Source organism: Amia ocellicauda, chromosome 4, assembly GCF_036373705.1.
Source record: "Amia ocellicauda isolate fAmiCal2 chromosome 4, fAmiCal2.hap1, whole genome shotgun sequence".
Classification (NCBI taxonomy): Eukaryota; Metazoa; Chordata; class Actinopteri; order Amiiformes; family Amiidae; genus Amia; species Amia ocellicauda.
This window is the reverse complement of record NC_089853.1, coordinates 31,016,431-31,037,423: the sequence shown is the minus strand read 5'-3', so window position 1 is coordinate 31,037,423 and position 20,993 is coordinate 31,016,431. Positions and strand designations below refer to the sequence as shown.

The 20,993-nt window shown below is 38.0% G+C and overlaps 1 protein-coding gene across 1 annotated transcript; it reads right to left on the bottom strand.

The window, feature by feature from the left end:
- Nucleotides 1-569: 569 nt before the first annotated feature.
- On the bottom strand, nucleotides 570-19,110 carry ice2 (interactor of little elongator complex ELL subunit 2). Its single transcript, XM_066701865.1, has 15 exons — nucleotides 18,942-19,110; nucleotides 18,364-18,468; nucleotides 16,854-17,100; nucleotides 16,292-16,411; nucleotides 16,034-16,168; nucleotides 15,311-15,433; nucleotides 14,430-14,589; nucleotides 13,644-13,828; nucleotides 11,800-12,796; nucleotides 10,471-10,637; nucleotides 9,471-9,600; nucleotides 6,230-6,314; nucleotides 5,661-5,711; nucleotides 4,926-5,187; nucleotides 570-1,160 (listed from the first exon to the last, which is right to left on the bottom strand). Exons 1-15 carry the CDS (start codon nucleotides 18,953-18,955, stop codon nucleotides 936-938), a joined length of 3,006 nt encoding a protein of 1,001 aa, XP_066557962.1. The 5' UTR covers nucleotides 18,956-19,110; the 3' UTR covers nucleotides 570-935.
- Nucleotides 19,111-20,993: the final 1,883 nt, after the last annotated feature.

The window sequence follows — 20,993 nt, the reverse complement described above, 5'->3', positions numbered from 1 at the left end:
TTTAAACCCAGTATTTAACCATTAAACAAACAAGAAAAGGCTTTTGACACAATTGAAAGGTCGGGGCATTGAAAATGGAGGTTTTCTCCCTGGCTGGCACATTCCAGCCCTGCAGCTCAAATGGCAGATCACATCAATGGAAAAAGCAAAAGGAATGGGCTTATTTGGTCTACTTGCAGGAATTGCCATAGGTCTGAAAAGGCAGAGAAGCAAGTCTTCTTTTCTTGAACCAATTTATCCAATTTCTATTTGTTTCCCTCTTGGAGTTTTCCTCAGTGGCAGTTGTCAGTAACGAGACTGCAAAGCTTTCCAGGAACATCAGCGTCACACAGCGGAGAAGAACCAAAAGATTGATGAACTAAAATGAGAATTCTAAAATAATTAATCTTTTTGGTGACTTGATTTTTTGGCAGCGTGATATCATGGCATTTCTGTTTTTGATTTGTTTTGTATGCTGACTAGAGTTTTAAAAATAGCATTTCAACCATAGACTGAAGGCTGATTTCCTTCAGTTAAAACCATGTGATGTCCACTAGACTCCTCCCAAATAAATGTCTTGTACTAAAGACAATGTTTAATAGACTTTATTTTGAAAATATTTATATATACACATATATACATATAGACACACATTTTTCATCTGGACTTGAAATCAGAAAGCAGGAAATTGAGTATTATTTATTTTTAGTACCACTACACTCAATGAAGAATGTCCTGTAGAAATATACTAAAATGCATTTTAAGATGAATGGAAGGAACATTGCATTCATATTCAAAAGAGCTTTCTTACATAAAAAAAAAGATGAAAATATAAATCCAAATGGGTGTTAAAGAAACTCCATTCAAGAGCTTCATCTCAAGAGCCCCAGTGAGCAGAATCAAAAATAGTTTTACTCCTGCATTTAACTTCTACACTTTCGACAAGATTTTGTATGTTAAGTTGTGTTCTGGTTTTTCTGCTGCAGTCTCCTTTGCCTCATTTTCTCCTTTCCCTTCTGAGCTCGTTTAGCACGTGTCCCCTTGTTCTTCTTCTTCTTTTTCTTCTTGGCAGCCACGCCCTGCTGTGCGCCAGGCTGTGCTGGCAGGGCAGGATTCTGCATTTCCATGGCAATAGCCTTTCTTGCACAAGCACTATTTTTCTTTCCTTTTGCCACACCCACCTGAAAGAAAGGAATTGAGATTACAAGTTACTGAAGTATTACCCAACCAATGGAGATTGCTATTCTTTAGTTTAAGGATTATTGTGAATTTAAAAGATAAAAAAGACAAGATACTAATTAAACAGTTGACGAATGTTTGCCTGTTCATAGTTCAAGCTTGAATGGAAGACTGTTCCGTGTCCAGGGGGAGAAGACATTAAAATGTAAGACTCAAATCGCAGGGTTTTCATAGTACTTTGATAGGTATACAAAGTTGGCATAATTCACTTCAAAATGAAAACCTATAGTGAGACAAACTAATACAATTAGCAGACTGTAAAATCACACAAGCTAATTTGTGAATAATGCAGGGTATTAGAAAAGATATACATTTCTTTGTAATGCACATTACCAGTGTATGGGCCTGGTGCTGCTAATGTAATCAATGAGGGATTCATTTGTATAACCTATATTATATACAAGAGTAGTTGATAATGACAGGTTTATACACTGACTGACAGAACCAAATAGTTACATTGTGATCATTCCAAGAAGGAATAGGAGATAAAGTCATGCAGGCAATATTAGTTGGTGTTCTGAGAAATACTTATGCAGTTCCATGAGAAGGGAAAATAAAATCCTGAACCCAACCAGAGAAGTTTCTCCACTGCTGGAGCATGCAGTGGGGAGGGCACTGGTAGAGTTAAAAGTGCTCTTGGCTTTGTTTGAGGAATGTCTCACAGTTTCCAAAGTGAAGCAGCGTGACTCACACAGACTCAAAGTTTATCTGAAGCTGGGGCTGTGGTCGCTATTAAATAAAGCTGCAGCTTGCTGATTTTGCCACAAACTTTGTACATAAGATTGTACCTCAGCAATGATGTGAAAGGAGTTTCTGAAAAAATCGCAGATAACCAGACTGAATGCCTGCACATATCCCAGGGGGATAATAAGAATCGACAGACATTTTTACTGTAGCTCACCACTGTAATAAAGAGCAAAGACAATCCGGCAGTGTCACAGGAAGACACTAAAAATAACTGAGCAGAAGACAGATTTGTTTTGACACGGCTACACAAAGAACTTTGATTAAGAGTGTCAGCATTCATTTCACATCAGATCCACAGCGAAGAGAGGAAAGCAGTACACAACAGCAGCCCTGGTGCTAACAGGGATCACATTTCATTACGGTTTCAGACAATTACACCCTTCTGAACTCTTCTCTGGATTGTATATATTAATGAACAATATTCGACATTTACACAACCTTTTATTATTATCGATTTATTCACTACAAACCTTATAAACTTAATGTTAACTAGTGTGTCTTTTTTATGTATTCAAATAAGCAGACGAAATAAAACAATGCCATAAAGGGAACTTATGATGTTCCTGTTGTTGTACTTTTATCAATGCCAGGTTTAAATAGTTTTCAGATATTTTGATCATTAGTTCTACAAATAGCAACAAAACCAGAGGCAGTTTAGATTTCCTTAGGTAAACAGAATTTTTCATCATAGAATCAAGATCTAAGCCTATGGTCTGTCTCCCTTAAAAAATGCTGTTCCTTTTGGACAACATATGCTTTTCATTGATTCATAAATAATTACATTACAACCAAGTATTTGTTCCATTCAATTAATGACAGCAAGTCCATGTCTCCTCCTAATGGTTTTAAATCACATTTGTAGGGAGGGGTACGATCATCAGCTAAAGAAAATACAGTAAAGGAAACTCAACCCAGAGAGTCAGGGTTTGGCTATCGAGGGGTTTGGCTGCTGTAGTTTAAACAGATGCTTAGATGTTGTGCAACACGGACTTTGAGTGGGAAAATGTGAGATCTGATAAACTAAACAATAGCTGCTCTTTACAAATACTGCTTAATGAACTGAAATGAACATCACCAAAATATTCACCGCATTATTGATAGAAAATACTAAATAACTCTAGCCATAGTATTACTGAGGTGAAGAACAAGTAGAATATATACAGTATTGTGCAAAGGTTTTAGGCAGGTGAGAAAAAATGCTTTCAAAAATAGACTTTAATAGATTATCAATTAACTAAATGCAAAGTGAGTGAACAGAAGAAAAATCTACATGAAATCAATATTTGGTGTGACCACCCTTTGACTTCAAAACAGCATCAATTCTTCTACGTACACTTGCACACAGTTTTTGAAGTTTTTTAACTCGGCAGGTAGGTTGGCCCAAACATCTTGGAGAACTAACCACAGTTCTTCTGTGGATTTAGGCAGCCTCAGTTGCTTCTCTCTCCATGTAATCCCAGACAGACTCGATGATGTTGAGATCAGGGCTCTGTGGAGGCCATACCATCACTTCCAGGACTCTTTGTTCTTCTTTACGCTGAAGATACTTCTTAATGACTGTTGCTGTATGTTTGGGGTCCTCGTGCTGCAGAATACATTTGGGGCCAATCAGATGCCTCTCTGATGGTATTGCATGATGGATAAGTATCTGCCTGTACTTCTCAGCACTGAGGAGACCATTAATTCTGACCAAATCCCAAACTCCATTTGCAGAAATGCAGCCCCAGACCTGCAAGGAACCTCCACCGTGCTTCACTGTTGCCTGCAGACACTCATTCATGTACTGCTCTCTAGCCCTTCAAATTTTGACTCCTCAGTCCAGAGCACCTGCTGCCATTTTTCTGCACCCAGTTCCTGCGTTTTTGTGCATAGTTGAGTCACTTGGCCTTGTTGCCACGTCGGAGGTATGGCTTTTTTGCCCGCAAGTCTACCTTTGTGTCTTGTTGCTGTGCTCAGTCTTGTCATGGTGTATGACTTTTGACAGTAAACTGTCTTCAGCAGCCTCACCTTGTTAGCTGAGTTTGGCTGTTCCTCACCCAGTGGTATTCCTCCTACACAGCTGTTTCTGTTTCAGTTAATGATTCTGTTTCAACCTACATATTGAATTGATGATCATTAGCACCTGTTCGGTACAATTGTTTAATCAAACACCTGACTATATGCCTACAAAATCCCTGACTTTGTACAAGTGTACCTAGAAGAATTGATGCTGTTTTGAAGGCAAAGGGTGGTCACGCCAAATATGGATTCTGTTCACTCACTTTGCATTTAGTTAATTGATAAATATAATCTATTAACATGTCTATTTTTGAAAGCATTCTTACTTTACAGCATTTTTTCACACCTGCCTAAAACTTCTGCACAGTACTGAATATTTTTTTATTACATTTTGTGTAGCAATATTAAGATTAATCTTTTCATTTTTTTTTGACAGAGAATTCCTGTATTCTTCACTACATGCCCACTTCGTGCAGAGATTTAAATATTCTAAAGATAGTTCTATGCTTAGGCTACCAGGCTTATTAAAACCATGCTACTGAGTTATGATATAAAAAGTGGTTGCAAATGAGTATCTTATTCTTTATAATGATACTGTATCATTAGCAGCTCAGCCATCAATGCCCTGTACTCTTCTCATGCATAATTACTGGTGTGGATGGTTAGAAACTATTAAGCTCATCTGCACTTCACAGACACACAAAGGAGGGTTAATGGACAGATAAAAACTCAGCTATCTGATTACACTTACTGAAGAGAGGACTTTAGCATAACCTGGAGCTCAGTATCCACTGGGGTTTCAAGACACAGATTTCACATTTCCACAAATAAGTCACTTCACATTATATTGTGTTAACTATTAAAAACCAAAATCCTACCCTAAGACAAAGATTTTTAAACAATGGCTTCAATTAAAAGGATAAGCTCCTTAAAAGATATAGCCCGTTTGAACAATGGCATACCTTGGGGCCCTGCATGTTGCCCGCAGGCCTGGGGGGGAAGGTGCAGGGTACTCTGCCTTGTCTGATGTGGAATGGGAGCAGCTGGGATGGGTCCACGGGCACCCAGGGCACAACAGAACTGGCACAGGGCAGAGGCTGGGTGCTGTGAGCTTCATACAAGTTGTAAGTCGCCCGTGTCACCTTCTTTCCATCAGACGCTTTCAAAATGGTGACTAATGGCTCCCCAGCTTTGTGGCTCAATAGGTACCTTCCCTCCTGTAAACTATAAACAGCTGTAAGTTCAATATCCCTCCCCAATACATAGAACAGTTTTTTGAAGATCACAAGCAGAGAGAATCTATGTTCTTTAATGGGGGAGGAAAAGGTGTACTGAACTGTGACAAAAAAATCCAGCCCAGAATGTTACAATGCAAGTATACAGAACATTCGGAATATATATTCCAACTTCTTAAACGGAGAATACTTAAAACTACTGTGCCATAAAAATGTCCTGAATGCATAGTAAACACAATCATCAGTTTGAGGACAGGTTTATTCGCAATTCTAATCAATTCAATATCTGGGGTATTTGGGTTATACGGTCAGGAAATGCAAAATGATGGTCTAATATAATGTTTTATATATTTTTTTATTTATTTTTTGTTTTGTTTTTGGTCCTTGCTATAATTCGTTTGGAGATTGCTAAAATTGTGTAACTATAATCCACAACATGAACTGGTCATTGAAAGGACTTACCCAATAACCTTTTTCAATAAATGGTGAAGTATGTTCAAGGAATTTGCTGGTCTATAAAAAGGAAGAAAGAAGGAATACAGATTAATGAATACAGCAACAGGAACCTGCCTTCTTCTGATTGCTTTCTAATCATACAGGTGCACCGGTCACAGAAAGAGAAACCTATTTTGACCAGTCTTTAGACACTCGTACTCGAGTAATTTTCACTAGCACAATTAACACCACCATTCCTGAATATATTTACAAACATCTAACACTGTGTGCAATGAGATCTTAACTTGGATGGCAGAACTGTTATTGTGCACTGGTTCATTTATAAAAGTGTTATCCATTTTCAGAAATGCTGTGGAGAAAAGCATCTGGAATGCAGTATAGTAGATTTGCAAATGCTCAAGGAGATAAAACTTACAAATGTACTTTTACACCATGAAGTTCCTAAAGAAATACTTTTTTCCCCACCTGTAACTGTTGTGGGAGACACCCAGCCCCGAGTGACTGGAGATGCGCCAAGCTTGGCAACAGAGTCCAGAGATACGTAATGTACCGACTGCAGTCTGGAAAACACTTACTTGAAGTCACCAAATTTATCTGCTGTTCTTTCCGATGTAAACTCTTCCATCATGAAGAGCTTTGAGGTGAGAGCATCGATATGAGCTGCAGAAAAGGAAAAGGACACACACACAAAAAAAAAAGAAAGGCATGCTGGAATGAAAAACAGTTTCATGTCTAGAAGAGAAGTGCAGTCAATTTAGTGCAGTCAATCAAATATTTGCAGACATTTTCCAAATGGTATCCTCAGACAACCTACATTATTTTCTTCTCAGTAGTTTTGGCCTTAGGCACTCTTTACCCCCCGATTACACATGGCCTGCATTCCACCCTCGCTTGTCAATGTCTTATAGGCGTGCTCGGCCAATTACATAATGCGAGTTTGGATTAATAAAAGGGAAACATAAAATGTTTGCTTAAGGCTGCATGCACTTTTAAATTGTAGTGTTAATGAAGTGAAGAGGAGAGACTCCCATTACATTCAATGGATCGATTTCTAGTTGAACCAGTGCCTTCAATACAGGCATAAAATTGTGCATTCGATTGATGCCCTTTGTCATGGATTGCTTCTCGGTTTGAGCAGCGTAAAACGATAGATTTGTAACTTGTGAAAAACAACCTTCTGCTTAACACCAAGCCGATTCAGAACGACTAGGCAGTCTTGAAGGAAGAGCTACAGATTAAGTCATGCATGAGAGAGCTTGTCGAGTTCTGTGCATTGTATCATTCTTGACGCTGCACAGCTCCACACCCTCAAGCACAAAAAACATCATTAGACTCTCATCATCTGAAGCTGTCATGACCGTGGGTACTGAAATGCAAATTCCTGTATTTTCTATTCCAATACATACAATAGACAACTTCTACTGCTGATCTATAACAGAAAGATTTATTTTTTCTATTTTTATCTAGTTTGGAGTGAAACAGTAGCTGATGACACTGAAATTACAGAGTATAGGTTGTAGTTTAGACACACCCTATACCATATATAGGAATCCTAATCCCACAGTTTGGGGAAGTGAGGAAATCCCCACTTTTTACAGTTAATATTTATTTTGAACTTTAAGGAAAGAATAACTTGCTGAGCTGAGCCCCCGCTCTTAGATTCGGTTGCTAGGGAATAAAAGGGTGGGCTGCTGGGATGGGCTCGATAATGGGAGTCAAGTCATTACTCCTCCATGCGCGGGGAAAGAAATGTACAATCTTTAACTTGCAAAAATATAATAATTCAAAATCACTGACCAGCTCAGTCAGGAGACATTCATAAGAGTAGCTTTGAAGAAAAACTAAAACAAATAAACCCTTATCAAACAAAGTGTTTTAGATGGGTATTGGAACAAAGAAATATGGAATTGTAAATATGTAAATACAAAATGTGAACAAAACAAATCTGATAGGCAAAGATTCAATTAAACCATATATAAGCAGAAAATAAGTTTGATGTAGAGAATTTCATCTCATATTCAAATGTGTGAATGCTTTGTAACAAAGATATACAGCCAAACCACTGAAACAAGATTGATTACAAGTCTTGACTTGGTTGCACATTTTAGATGATATTTTAAAGAGCTGATTCTTTTATAAAAAGGAACAACATCTCATATAAAGTCAATTTGTTCAAGTTTTATGCCCTTGCAGGAAACAAGCAGATTGTAAGAAAGTGTCCTGACATGCCTGGACATTCCCAATCCAACATGTCAACACTCTCAAAGCAACAAGAAACTCTCCAACCAAGAAAGAGAATAATAATAAATCTAGAAGATGTCAGAAAGGAACCAGACATCATCAGTCACAAGAATCACAGATAAGGCATACAAAGAAAAAAACTAAGGAATATACATTAATACACTGATTCATAAAGTAAACATTTACAGGGGGAACAAATAGTGTCTTTAAACTTTGGACCTTCAGAACATAGAGGTGGGCGGGGGGGGGGGTTCTGCAAAAAGCACATGGAGGCTGAGGGTGGACTCTCCTAATTGCAAAGAATTACAAAAATGAACTGGTAAATTATGTATCATTTCAGAATACCAAACAATAACCAAATAAAGGAGTGGGAGTTAGGAGTTAGAATATACAACCAGACAACACAGCCTGGGGGGGGGGGAAGGCAAGAGTGAGATCACCTGCTAAACATCATGGATCATTGAAATCTTATTAAGATGTGGGAGAGGCTGAGTTTATAATTCTAAGCAGTTGCCAAATACAGGAGACTGTGGATCTATTTTATTGTATTGACCAGAAATCAATTAAGGTGTTGCATCTCACTAAAAAAATATAGTGTCAAAAACAAATTAATTCATTTTGATTCCATGTTAAAATGTGCAAAAGTTTTTGGGGGGTGAATACTTATGCAGCCCACTGTACATATGTGCACTGTCAGAATTATAAATTGGGCAGCATATGTAACATATGCAATTAGAAAATGTCTCTGTGTAGTTGAGATTCTTTAGTGCCTATCTTGGTTGGCAGCTTGTGAGAAAATGACGGTAGGCTTAGCAACATCTCAAACAGCTAAAAACAACAACTTTACAGTACAATTGGTGAGTCATTCAATAACAATTTACTGTTATAAAGAAACTGTTCAGTCCAAACTGCTGTATTAGCAAACAAAACAAAACAAAACAAAAAAAAACAGCGAAACATTTGTGTACTATTATCTGGTGCAAATTCTGAAAGGAACATTAATTGTCATGTACATTTACAATGCTTTCAGAATCTTGAGGGTTAAATGCAGTAAATCCAAGCTTGGTATGTGGTGAAATTCCAGCATTTGGATTTCATTCTGAGGTTCTCCTCTCTGCTGAAGCGCAGAGATGAAAGACACAGAATACAGGCCTGCCCATCTCCAAATAAGGAATCTGACTTTAACTCTCTTTTTGCCACTTGAAAATCGGGTAACCCAGATGATTTGGGGGAAACGCAATAAGTGTAAATTTACATAAATAAACTTAAGAAGAAACTAAAATTTTGTTTGTAAAAGCTGCACTAAGCAATCAGTGACACCCAGACGAAGTACAAAGAGACCCCCCCCCTGCTCTCAGAGAGTAGCTGCAGTTTGGATGAAAATGAGGAACTGAATGTTGCTTGAGGGATCAAGGCTTGTATGAAGGGAAATAAAGTTGTACAGCTCCAAAAATAAATTGAGGACTTGCAGGTTTTAAAATCCTGTCATTTTAGGAGGTAAAGGATGTTATTGTGAAGTTCACAAACACCCCAACAAGTATGATCAGCACTGAGATGGCGAGGCTGCAGTCTTACCTATGAAGAGTGTGGTGCTGGAATGCAACAGTTTTTCAGCCCACAAGCGACACGCTTCACTTTTAGTGAGAACTTCCACTCCATAGCAGGTCTGATACTCCAGCTTAGGCAAAACATAGACAGGAATATTCTGTGTGAGAAATGGAGAAAAAAAATGATGGTTATTATGTGTCATCAAAATATTCAATTAAGATGTAATTTCAAAATGTTGTTTGTTTAAACATTATTCTGTTTATAGAAGCTCTATAAATCAGCTTTCTGCCTCTGAGGGTAACTGTATTACCAGTTAAAACAGCCAAAGTGTTTATGTGTCGAATATAAGCCTAAATACGTTGTCAGAACTAACTAGCATATGCAACACTCTTATTTCTGTGGAAAGAAAAGTAAATTTTTCAGATCAATAACACCCACAGATCTTTATGTAATTCAATTACTTTTAAAGTACTTTTAAGGAAGTAACAATCCCACACTGGCATATTTTGTAGTGCAATTCTACCCGCACATTGTGGCATTCAGGATTTAATCTAATACTTTAAATCTTCTTGAGTACAATGGGAACATTTTTGAAAATTTTCTAAAAAGTTGCCAAACCAGTTGCTGAAACACAGGTACATTTCTTCAATGAAAAGACCATGAAAACAACATTTCAAAGTAAAAACATTGAGACAGGAAATTAGTTTGTATTTACAAAAGGGGCGTGGGGGATATAGGTGTCACTGTGATAAAGGAAAAAGGATGCTGAATTCAACCAAATAATAAATTATCATAACAAAAAGCAAGTTCTCTCTGATTTCAGTGTAATTGGTTTTTAACAACTCAACCACGTTTACCTTTAGAAACAATACAATAAAAATACACTGATGAATTAAAAGATTACTTTAGAAAACAGGTGTTTCCTTCAGGAAGAGGTCTTTTCACTGTTGGGGCGGGTTGAAGTAAACCAAAAGTTCCTTAAAGCTCAAATAAGAATATTAAATGAAATTGAAAGCAAGAAAACTACCTTGCTAAAGCCCTGCCCGAGTTTCGGCTGAGCTGCGTTGACATTGCTTCGCACCATCATTAGCACATCTCCCAAACTGTACAGTTTGTACACAAGATTGCCTTCCTGCGGAGTCTCATAATCCAGCTCATTTTCCTCCTTCAACAACAGATCATGTGGAAGCAGTCCTGATAAAAACACACACTTTAAAAAGCTAGAAAGCAAAACAGTAAAACGCAAAATCCTCCTGTAATAATAATAAAAACATATACAAGAAAAACTATATGAATGTTAAAACATTAAATGTTAAAGAAGGTTTATTAGGATTATATGCAATATAATATGTACATGTGGCACAGCTGCAAATTGTTTAGATTAAGCAAAAGTTAAAATGTATCAAATTGAACAATCGACTATAACAACCTGAGCAGCTCTGGCCTACTTTATCAGAGACGCTGTGTTGTAAATGTCCTCCTCTAAATGACAGATGGTTTATACATTTTTGTAAGGTCAAAGCCTGATACCACAGAAATCTCTGTTCCAGACATTTTTCTTGTATCCTTTCAGAAATTAGAAGAATATACTGAGCATTAAGAATGACTGGGTAATTGTTCAACCTGGAGGGAAAACATGTTTGGATTAGTATGATAATTATTGATCAGGATACCTACAATCTATACTAATCAGATCTTTAAAACAGACCCCAAAGAGGTTTTAAAATGAACAGCAGCAAAGCAGTGCCAGGCATTCTCCTGTGAGGCAGTTGTGGGCCGAGAATGATGTTCCAGATGTTTGCTGCAAACCAGAGGAGTTTCTAAGAGATGTTTGGATGGCATAATTTCGTTTACATATCTGTCTCCAGTTATACATTACATAAGGACTCAGTTGATAATCAAAGCTAAAAACTGGCCAGATGCAAGTAATCAAACATTGAATCAGTAAACAAGAGAAAAGCCATTGCCTAAACCAATGAAATTAAATGAATTGAGACGAACAGGAGGTTTAGGGAAAACCAGAAAGAATTCGTTTTAACCCCTCTGGTAGATAAACAGTAACAACAACCATATCGAAGACATCCTTGATCACTTCAAAAGAGTTCTTTAAAAATGTGTAACTGGACTGGGTTGCTACAATGACAAGACAGAACTTGCAGTACTATCACTCCCATTAAGACAATGTAAAGAAACAACATTACTGCTTCTGTATCAGATAATTACAGTAATGTGTTTAATATAATATGTCTGAAAAACATTGTAATTTATCAGGACCACCCATTCTTCCCTTATTCCACCCTTAGCTCATCAACACAGAACTCCACCCAGATCTGAAACCAAGTGAAACGACTCTTACGCTTAGAAGGCCCTGCAGGCTGCTGGCTGTCGGCTGGTGTGGGCACAGCAGCAGTGGGAGCACCTCCTCCTTGACTAGCCTCCAGGAAGGAAGAGACGGAGGGCTTCAGGAGCTGCTGATGGTGGCTCTGAATAGTGGCGGCTAAGTGGCCAGTGTTACCAGCATATGGCTTTGGGGATGAAGGCTCCTGGGGATGCTTTGGCCTGGGCTGAAGAAGGGCACTCTGCATTTTGAGGATCTGCCCAAGCTGGTCACAGTCCTTTGACACTTTTGGTGCCAGTCTTTGGCCCCCTCTTGTCGTTTCTCTTGTATCTGACGTGGCTTGGCTGTGCACGCTCGGTCTCTCGGGCTCAGGGGAAGGAGACCTGGGGGTGTCTGGTATGGGTTCTGGAGCAGACTCCTCCACACTGGAGGTGTTGCAAAGTAGTGGAATATATCTTTTCCCTGATTTGCCCTGGGAAAGGGCATCATCAATCACCAAGCGCTCCTCATCCGAATCCACGCTAGAAGAGAACAAGGCAGCCCCGGGTTCAGGTTTTGACAGCTGTGCAGGGGGTATCATCAAGCTTGACACTTTTGCTGAACCAGAGGTATCCAGCTTTCCATCATCTTTTTCACTAGACAACTTAGTTCTATCCATAACACTAATCTCTGTTTCTAAAGTACTGTCTAACATGGAAGTGTCCTCTATATCCGTCCATGAATTATCATCAGCAGAAGTAAGGTCTTTGAGGACTGTTTCAGATTCAGAAGTTTTGGAGTCTTCTAAAACTTCATCAGACTTTACAGATGTCTTCTCCATTTTTTGTGGTTCGGTACTTGGCTGAGAAACCTCAGGTGTTTTACCAGCAACATCAGACTTTTTTTTTTTTGGACTGCTTTGGCTTTTGGGCTTCTTGGATGAAGATGATGTTCCAAAGGTTTCCAGGTCTGTTAAGTCAGTCTCAAAATCAACATCCATGTCATCAAAGGATATAGGTTTTCTTTGGGTCTTGTCCTGCAAGACAGGAAGAAATACTTTGAGACACATTTTGGGGATTTTCCCTGTATGAAATGTCAAACTACAAACATCAAAACAAAGAGGAAGGGAAAGCTTTGAAGTGTTTTCAAGTTAAAAACTGAATACAACACAACGAAAACCTTTCCAAAAAATGTCCTTTTAATTATCCAAGTTAAATAAGCAGGGTTGAGCTGTTCAGTGATAGAAAACACTCTCTGAAATGACTGTTCCCTGTTATCAGGATTATCCATATTTCCTCTCTGGGGTCCATTATTACCTACCTTGTAACAAAGACCAATTTTCCAACATTCAACTGAACTGTACATGAACAACTGTAACTGATAACTTCTACATGTTCACAATTAGTAATAAGTAGGCCTTTTAATGAACTTTGCCTTTAGATTGTTTTTACATGAGGATAAGGTTAGTCAGAGTTAGAACGAAGTCCGTCCACATAATCCTGCTAAATTTGTGAAATTTGCTACCATAGCCTGGAAAATCAGCAATTTCACTGAAAACTGAAACTATTCAGATGTGTGTGCAATATATAAAGCTTAATTTTGGAAAACTGGTCTTCAACTACATACTAGTTAGGCTAACTAGGCACACACAATTTCAAACTAAACAGATTCATTATGAAAAATAAAACATTTACTGCCATTGACATTATCTGTGCCTGTTGGCATTGATTAATAATGCTTTGCTTCACCACTGTTAAGGACAAATCTTTAATTTCTGTTAGGTTCTCTCCTTTCTTTACCTAACCTAAAACTTGTTTGGGCAAGTTCAGGCTGGCTGGCTAGAAAGAGTTTTCAATAGATGGATAAATAAAGTGTGAACTTACTGTCAACGACACCAGGTGATTGTACGAATGGTCACTAAGCATCACGTCAGAAATGTGCTTTAAACAGTTTCTGCTCAATGAGAGGTTCATGCTTTCCTCATGGAAAATTCGATTTTTTTCCCTAATTGTCATTTCCTTCTTCAACAGAGGAGAATCGATAAAAATGGCTTTCTTCGAACCGTTACCTGGAATACAAAATCAGAACTCTGAATTCATACATTTCTGTCTTAGTGTAACTAATACAAACACAAAGCAAAAGTGCCTATTTTACTGATGTTTAATGAATTTGCTTTAGTCTGGCATTCAGAATAGGACTTAATTGCTTGTTTGACGAAATACTATATAAAAAAAAATATATATATTTTTTTTTACTAAACATATTTAATAGGTACAAAAGAGCTTCAAATCAATCTTATCAAATCAAATTGCTGAATGAATGCATCTTAAGTGCATCTGTGCACCACTCTGTGGCCAAAATGTGCAATTACAGTGCACTAACCCACAGTTCACATGTATCGACAACTATCGACAGTCAAATGCTTTCGAGAAACAATTCTGGGATTTTCCCTGTTTAAATTGTCATACTAAAAACACCAAGAAGAGGAAGGGAAAGCTTTGAAGTGTTGCGAGGTTAAAATCTGAACACCACACAAAGAAAACCTTTCCTAAAAATGTCCAAGTTAAATAAACAGGGTCTTAGCTGTTCAGTTATAGAAACCACTCTTTGAAATGACTGTCCCCTGTTATCAGGATTATCCATATTTCCTCTCTAGGGTCCTTTATTACCTTCCTCAGGTACCATTTTCACACAAACTGGCAGTTCCCAGGAATCAGTGTAGTCTGGCCCATGGTTGTTCAGAAGGGTATAAAATGCCAGACTGGTTAAAGACACATGAGGATTGTATTTTAAACAAAGCTTTTCTGCATTCAGATCACTGCTGATGTCCTGCAAAAAAAACATTAAAACATACTTTACTAGCTGCAAAAAGCAAATATAGTCATTATTATTAATTTTAAATGCTAAAATGAATACAGCCAAGAACTTCAAGCTTTTCTTGGCTAGCCTTTTTCTGACTTCAACTGTGAAATATATAAATGTAAAATATGTTTTTGTCTGTAGAATAAGAACATTTGAATTTAACATTTCCAATAACAAATTTCTCAACTCCCCCATTTCTTCATCAGTGTGTCTAAGTGACTTAAGCCTTTGGATGCCCTCTGGTGGAATTAAATACAGACATAAATTCACAGGTTTCAGTATAAGGCTCCTGTAAAGTTTCTAGCCATTAGCCACCCTGCAACTACAATGATGTCATTGCTCCAAAACTCAGAGGATTCAAATATCAACATCCAACACATTTATAAGAGCAATATATGATTACAGCTAAGAAAGTAAATGCTTTATCTTAAGTCAACAACAAAAGCCTGTTTCTGGAAGCTGGCAAGGACATGTAGAGTAAAGAACTCCCAAATAAGACAACATTTTTCCCCATCTACTATTGCTTAAAAATGCCTTATCACCCATGACAAGCATAGTGCTGAACTTCACTAAACCATTTATTTTCCCTCTTTTTAATATGCTTTTGGGGAATCCTGACAAGTAAGAAAATGTTTCTGATATTATAGTATCCAATTTGATTAAAGAAAAAGTTGTGTGGTGTACATACTTTGTGTGCTCTGCAGGCTCTCTCTTCTGGTGGCATTTCTGATTTCACTCTGTTGTAGTCCACTGTCAGCTGGATGTCTTTTGGCATCAGGGGAGTTCTCGTCTTTGCCATCCTCACTTGACCCTAGCAGGACAAAAATTCTCTCTAGTGAAACAGGAGTAGAACTATATAGTTATGCCATAAATATTTGGAGAGTGACACAATTGTTATCATTTTGGCTCTGTACCCATTTTAATATGTGGTCCCCAGAATTTTAGGGACTCAAAAGTATTTGGACAAACTAACATATTCATGAATTAAATTGTGAGGACCAATACTTGGTTGCAAATCCTTTGCAGTCAATGACTGCCTGAAGTCTGGAACCCATAGACATCAATAGATGCTGGGTTTCTTCCCTGGTGATGCTCTGCCAGGCCTGCACTGCAGCTGTCTTTAGTTCCTGTCCAAATATTTATGGACCTAACTGTATATAAAACAAAAACTCCATTATGTGTCTGCAGCTAACTATTATAACTATAAAAACTGTAAGCATGACCGTATGAAAATGTTGTGCGACTAAATACTTATACAACAGATAAGCATGTTGAGCATCAAGTTGAATACTTGTGAATGGTTCATGGATTGCTCTTCATTAAGTTTGGATAGATTTCATTTAAGGGGGCTGTTAAAGCTGGCATTTCTCATCATCCTCCAAAATAATGAGGAATGAACCTCAGCACCTACCAGCACAAGCAATTCTTTCTCCACATTCAGTGACAACTCTGGGTTAAATTTGCCTCCTGTTATGCTGGTCATTTCATTAATCAGGTAAACTTCTGGGTAATTCTTCACCTTCTCATTGCAGGCTCTGAAATATTCCTGTTCAAGAAATATGGAAGAGAAATCCTTTCAGACATCCCACAGTTTAGAGCCAAGTACAAGCCTATTTAAGGATGCATTTATGACAGTCTACAAATTATTTTTGAGACCATGTAACAATACCTCCAGGTAATGGGCAGCCCCTTCTGCAATACAGTTGTAATCCTCTGCACAGCTCCACGCGACGTTTCGCAGGAACTTCATAAACTCAGTCACTTCATTGTTCACTAGTTCTTGTAAGCGCTAGAAAACATACATTGAAGTGTTAGGAAAAATACTTACATATTTAAATACTTTATTAATCATGATTCCTGGACTTAATAGGATTATGGTATGATTGCATTGGACTGAAAGGTTATGATTTGATTGTATCACGTTTGGTAGGGTACTTACAATACAATGTAGCTCAAATATAAAATTCACTAAAGGAATGCTTTTACCGTATTCCAGGTTTGTCTGGGGGTCCCCTCTGTGCCTTGTCCACACAAACCAAGGCATATCAGAGTACAAAAGAATATGAGGGTCTCATTTTTAGGAGAAAGACCACATTTAATGATGTGACTACTTCAAATGTTTGTCTGAGAAGAAACTGCATTTCTTTCTAACTAGGGCCTACATGTATCAAACATTCAGCCAAGTAAAAATAATTAAACCAGTGTTTCAGCCCAGAGGTGAAGTACTGCACCTGGTAAGTTTGCATTTCGTTGTCCTTGAGTTTCCGACTGGTAGTTGTCAACAGTCGCAGATAAATCTTCTGTTCAGTCTCAGTCAGACTGGACAAGCAGGGGAAGGGTACTTTTGGTTCCGGTACCACATTTTCAACATAAGTGGCCTGCTTTTCTTCTTGCTCCATTGAAGGCTTGGATTCACGTTGCATGCCATCATTTTCACTTTTCTGTTCTTTTTTAACTTCGTCAGATTTTACTATTGGACTTAGAGAGAAAAAAGCATAACAAAAATAAACATTGTTTTTTGGTATCAATGTAGCATTTTGTATGTTTAATTTTCCAAGAGATGAGCAAGACACGTATTTCACTGTAACATACAGAGCAAAATGTACTAACTTCACTAAAACCATGCCTAAAATCTCTGCCCGAGACTAATAATGCGCATCGACATTTCACTCAGGCTTAATTAGAAAAACAAGAATGTGGGGGAAACATTTCAAATATTATGTTCCTAATTTTTCCATAAAAACACTGCTTTTTATACAGTGTTCTTTATAAGACCTTAAGCCATGAAAATGGAAATAGCAGATGTGCAAAGACTAGCTACAGACGGGTGACAAATTAAAGGAAAAACCTGAATAATTGAGTGGAGGGACATAACAAATACAGACGCCTCCTGAAGGTGTACTGCATGATACAATTAAGCAATTAACATCCCTTCATGCTCTGTGTCATGTATAAAAATGCTGAGCGGGCCCAGTTGACCTCGATTTTGGATCAAGATGGCAAGAAGAAAGGATCTAAGTGACTTATTGGGGCACGAATGGCAGGAGCTTCAGTCACAAAGACGCTCAACTGGCTAGTGTTCTCGACAAGTGGGCGAGTGCATGTGTGGCACAGGCCTGACTGCTGGACCCCTACAGTGAGGTGGTCCGGAGGCTCTGTTATGGTGTGGGGGGCATTTTCTTGGCATGGTTTGGGTCCGCTTGTCCCCTTAGAGGGAAGGGTCACTGCAAATCATTACAAAGTTATTCTGAATTATCTCCTTTATCCAATGGTGAAACATTTCTATCCTGATGGGAGTGGTCTCTTCCAGGATGACAATGCCCCATCCACAGGGTATGAGGGCTCACTGAATGGTTTGATGAGAATGAAAATGATGTGAAGCATATGCTATGGCCTTCACAGTCACCAGATCTCAACCCAATTGAACACCTATTGGAGATTTTGGACAGACATGTTAGACAGCACTTTCCACCACCACCACCATCAAAACCCCAAATGAGGGAATATCTTTTGGAAGAACGGTGTTCATCCCTCCAGTAGAGGCCAGAGACTCGTACAATCTGTGCCAAGAGCATTGAAGCTGTTCTGGCGGCTCGTGGTGCCCAACACCTTACTGAGACACTTACTGGTTGTTCCTTTAATTTGTCACCCGTCTGTATATCATTAACTATATTTAGAGGAATATACAAATATTAGTTGTGAAGAACAATCGTATTGCTACAAGTTCGTATTTTAACACACCTGTGTGCAATGGCCCAGAGCTCTTTTATATTGGGAGCCAAGGAGTATTTATCATAAAGATCTCTTGAGAAAAACACAGCAGTGCCATTGTGGGGGGGGACATCCCTGTGGAAAAACAAAGATAGCATAGAATCAGAGAAACTCACATGACATACGGAATGATTATGTTTTTTGCTCGCCATCCTAAATAGGTATCGCAACAAGTTCAAACCAAACATGAACTTTGAAGGAAATATATCAGACAGACTACAAGTAAGGTGATATTAAAGATACAACCATTTAAGTCTGAGACGTGCACAGTAAGCCAGAATATGTACATTTTTACTTATCCTATATTATTAATAATAAAGCCACCTTATATGACTTACATTGTAAGTACCAGCAACAACAGCAAACTACAGCGTTAGATGAGATGAGCCAGTTTAGCGCAGGTAATGCGTTGACTAAAGTCGTTAAACTATCTTGTCAAGAATATACCAGAAAACGACTACATTTTATCGATAGACTATATATAACATAATCTAACGTGATACTGAGATGTGAAAACTATAAAGAAAAAAAAAAAGAAAAACACTCACCAGTTTAACTCCATATTAAAGTATTTGCAGTTCAATTAAACATAATGTAAGCCTTAACCAATCAACAAACAAACGAAATAGTTTTAATAGTGACCATGGATTATGCACCTCACAGCCACTATAATTATTATCCGACGGACTCGCGTTGACTCCAGTGTCACAGCAAATATCTTCCCCCCAGAAACAGAGCGCAGACTGACGTGGACCGGCTGCCAACGTGCAATAACTGAATACAATCATGTACAACCATAACGCAATTCAATGAACACAACACAACTGCAGCATTGTAATCTCTGCAGATAGGGATGTAGCTATGTGTTTGGATTCGTCTTGTTTTAGTATTATGTGAGCTTAATTGAACATAATAATAATAATTGGAAGGTAGACAATTCTTCCGTTCAAATACTTGTGTATACCTAGTCTGTAACTCACCCTTAGGGTTCATTTCTTCGCATCCTGCCTACTCCTTAGCCACTACTTCTGCAGCAGCTCCTTGCTTTATTCCTCTTTCTCATAATTTCCTCAAGATTCAATTGCAAACTAGGGTCACCCATCATTTTTAAATTACAACAATGAAAACAAGTTCGAGACATTACCATATAAACTACTTTTGATACCCTACAAATAACATTTTCTTATGCATGACGTCTACACGTTGAGCAGTCACCACAAACTAACACATGGATTGATGCATCCATTATTTATCTGTTTGTTTGTTTGTTTTTATTTTGCTAAGACAGAAGAACTATTGTATGGAAAAAGCCATCAGCAAAGTTTAAAGAGGCGTGTGAAAGTTTAAAGATAGCAATGAAACCACCATGAGGAGGCAACATTAAAATTGAGGGACTTATGGCAAATTGATTTTGAAGAACATGTATTAACAGAGCATCATGTAGAATGTGTTGAAATTTAATCTACACTACTGAATAATTTGAGCATATTTTGTATGACATCTGTTTACAGTATATAGGCCTATTATAAATACAGTATCAATTATGAAGCCCAAAGCCTCTATCAAGTTTAAAATGCACCATTTCGTAAAGCAGGAAGTGTGACAGAAGTGCAAGGAGAACAGCACAGTAAACAGATCATGGACTGCTCAGTGTCCTTACCTAAATCCTATACACCATTTCTGGGTGGAGCAGGGATATCAAGTCAGAAAGATGCTGCCGAGACCAGCTTCTTCCCACTGCATCAGAAACTGTGCTGTGTGACAGCATTGCTTCAGCCATAGAAGGCAGTGAAAAGTGTTTGGTCCCTCTAAGATTGCAGGAAAAGTAGACCCACCTTGTTAAATGCATTACCTATAGATGTATTTTGTTACTTTGTCTGTTGTCCCAGGGTCTTTAGTTCAATCTCAGGTGGGGGGCACTGCTGTTGTACCCTTGAGCAAGGTACTGTATCTAGATTAGTCCTGTCAAAACCCAGGTGTGTGCAAACGGGTAATGGTATGTAAAAATAATGAGATATATTTTAACAATTGTAAGTTGCCCTGGATCAGTGTGTCTGCTAAGAAATATAATAGTGTTAGATGTTTGTATGTTGGGGTCAACCCAAAGGGTTAAGTGATATTTTTCAAATGCATGAGTTATCACCTTGTCTTATCAGCCTTACAACATCAGGGCACAGACATTGTCATATTGCTCGTGGTCTTCTTTCTTTCTTTCAGAATGATCTAGCATGATAAATCAACTATATTGAACAATGATACCTCACACAATTACATTATACTTACAATCACACATAATAGCTTCGATTCCAGGGTTGATACTGAATGTTAAAGCTTGACACTCAGGGAATCAGTTTGTTACTCACATCTTTACAATGCTTTGAAAAATCATTAACAACAGTTTGAGACTCTGGCGAGAAGCAAACATAAAATAATATGTACTATGGGAAAGCAGGCTTGTGTGCCATAGATAATTATAGCCCTGGGGTCGTGTATGTATGTATGTATGTATGTATGTAAGTAAGTATATAAGTATATGTATTGCGATACTGTGGATTGATGGAATTTTATGGTGAGGGTCTATCGATCTATTCTATTACCTT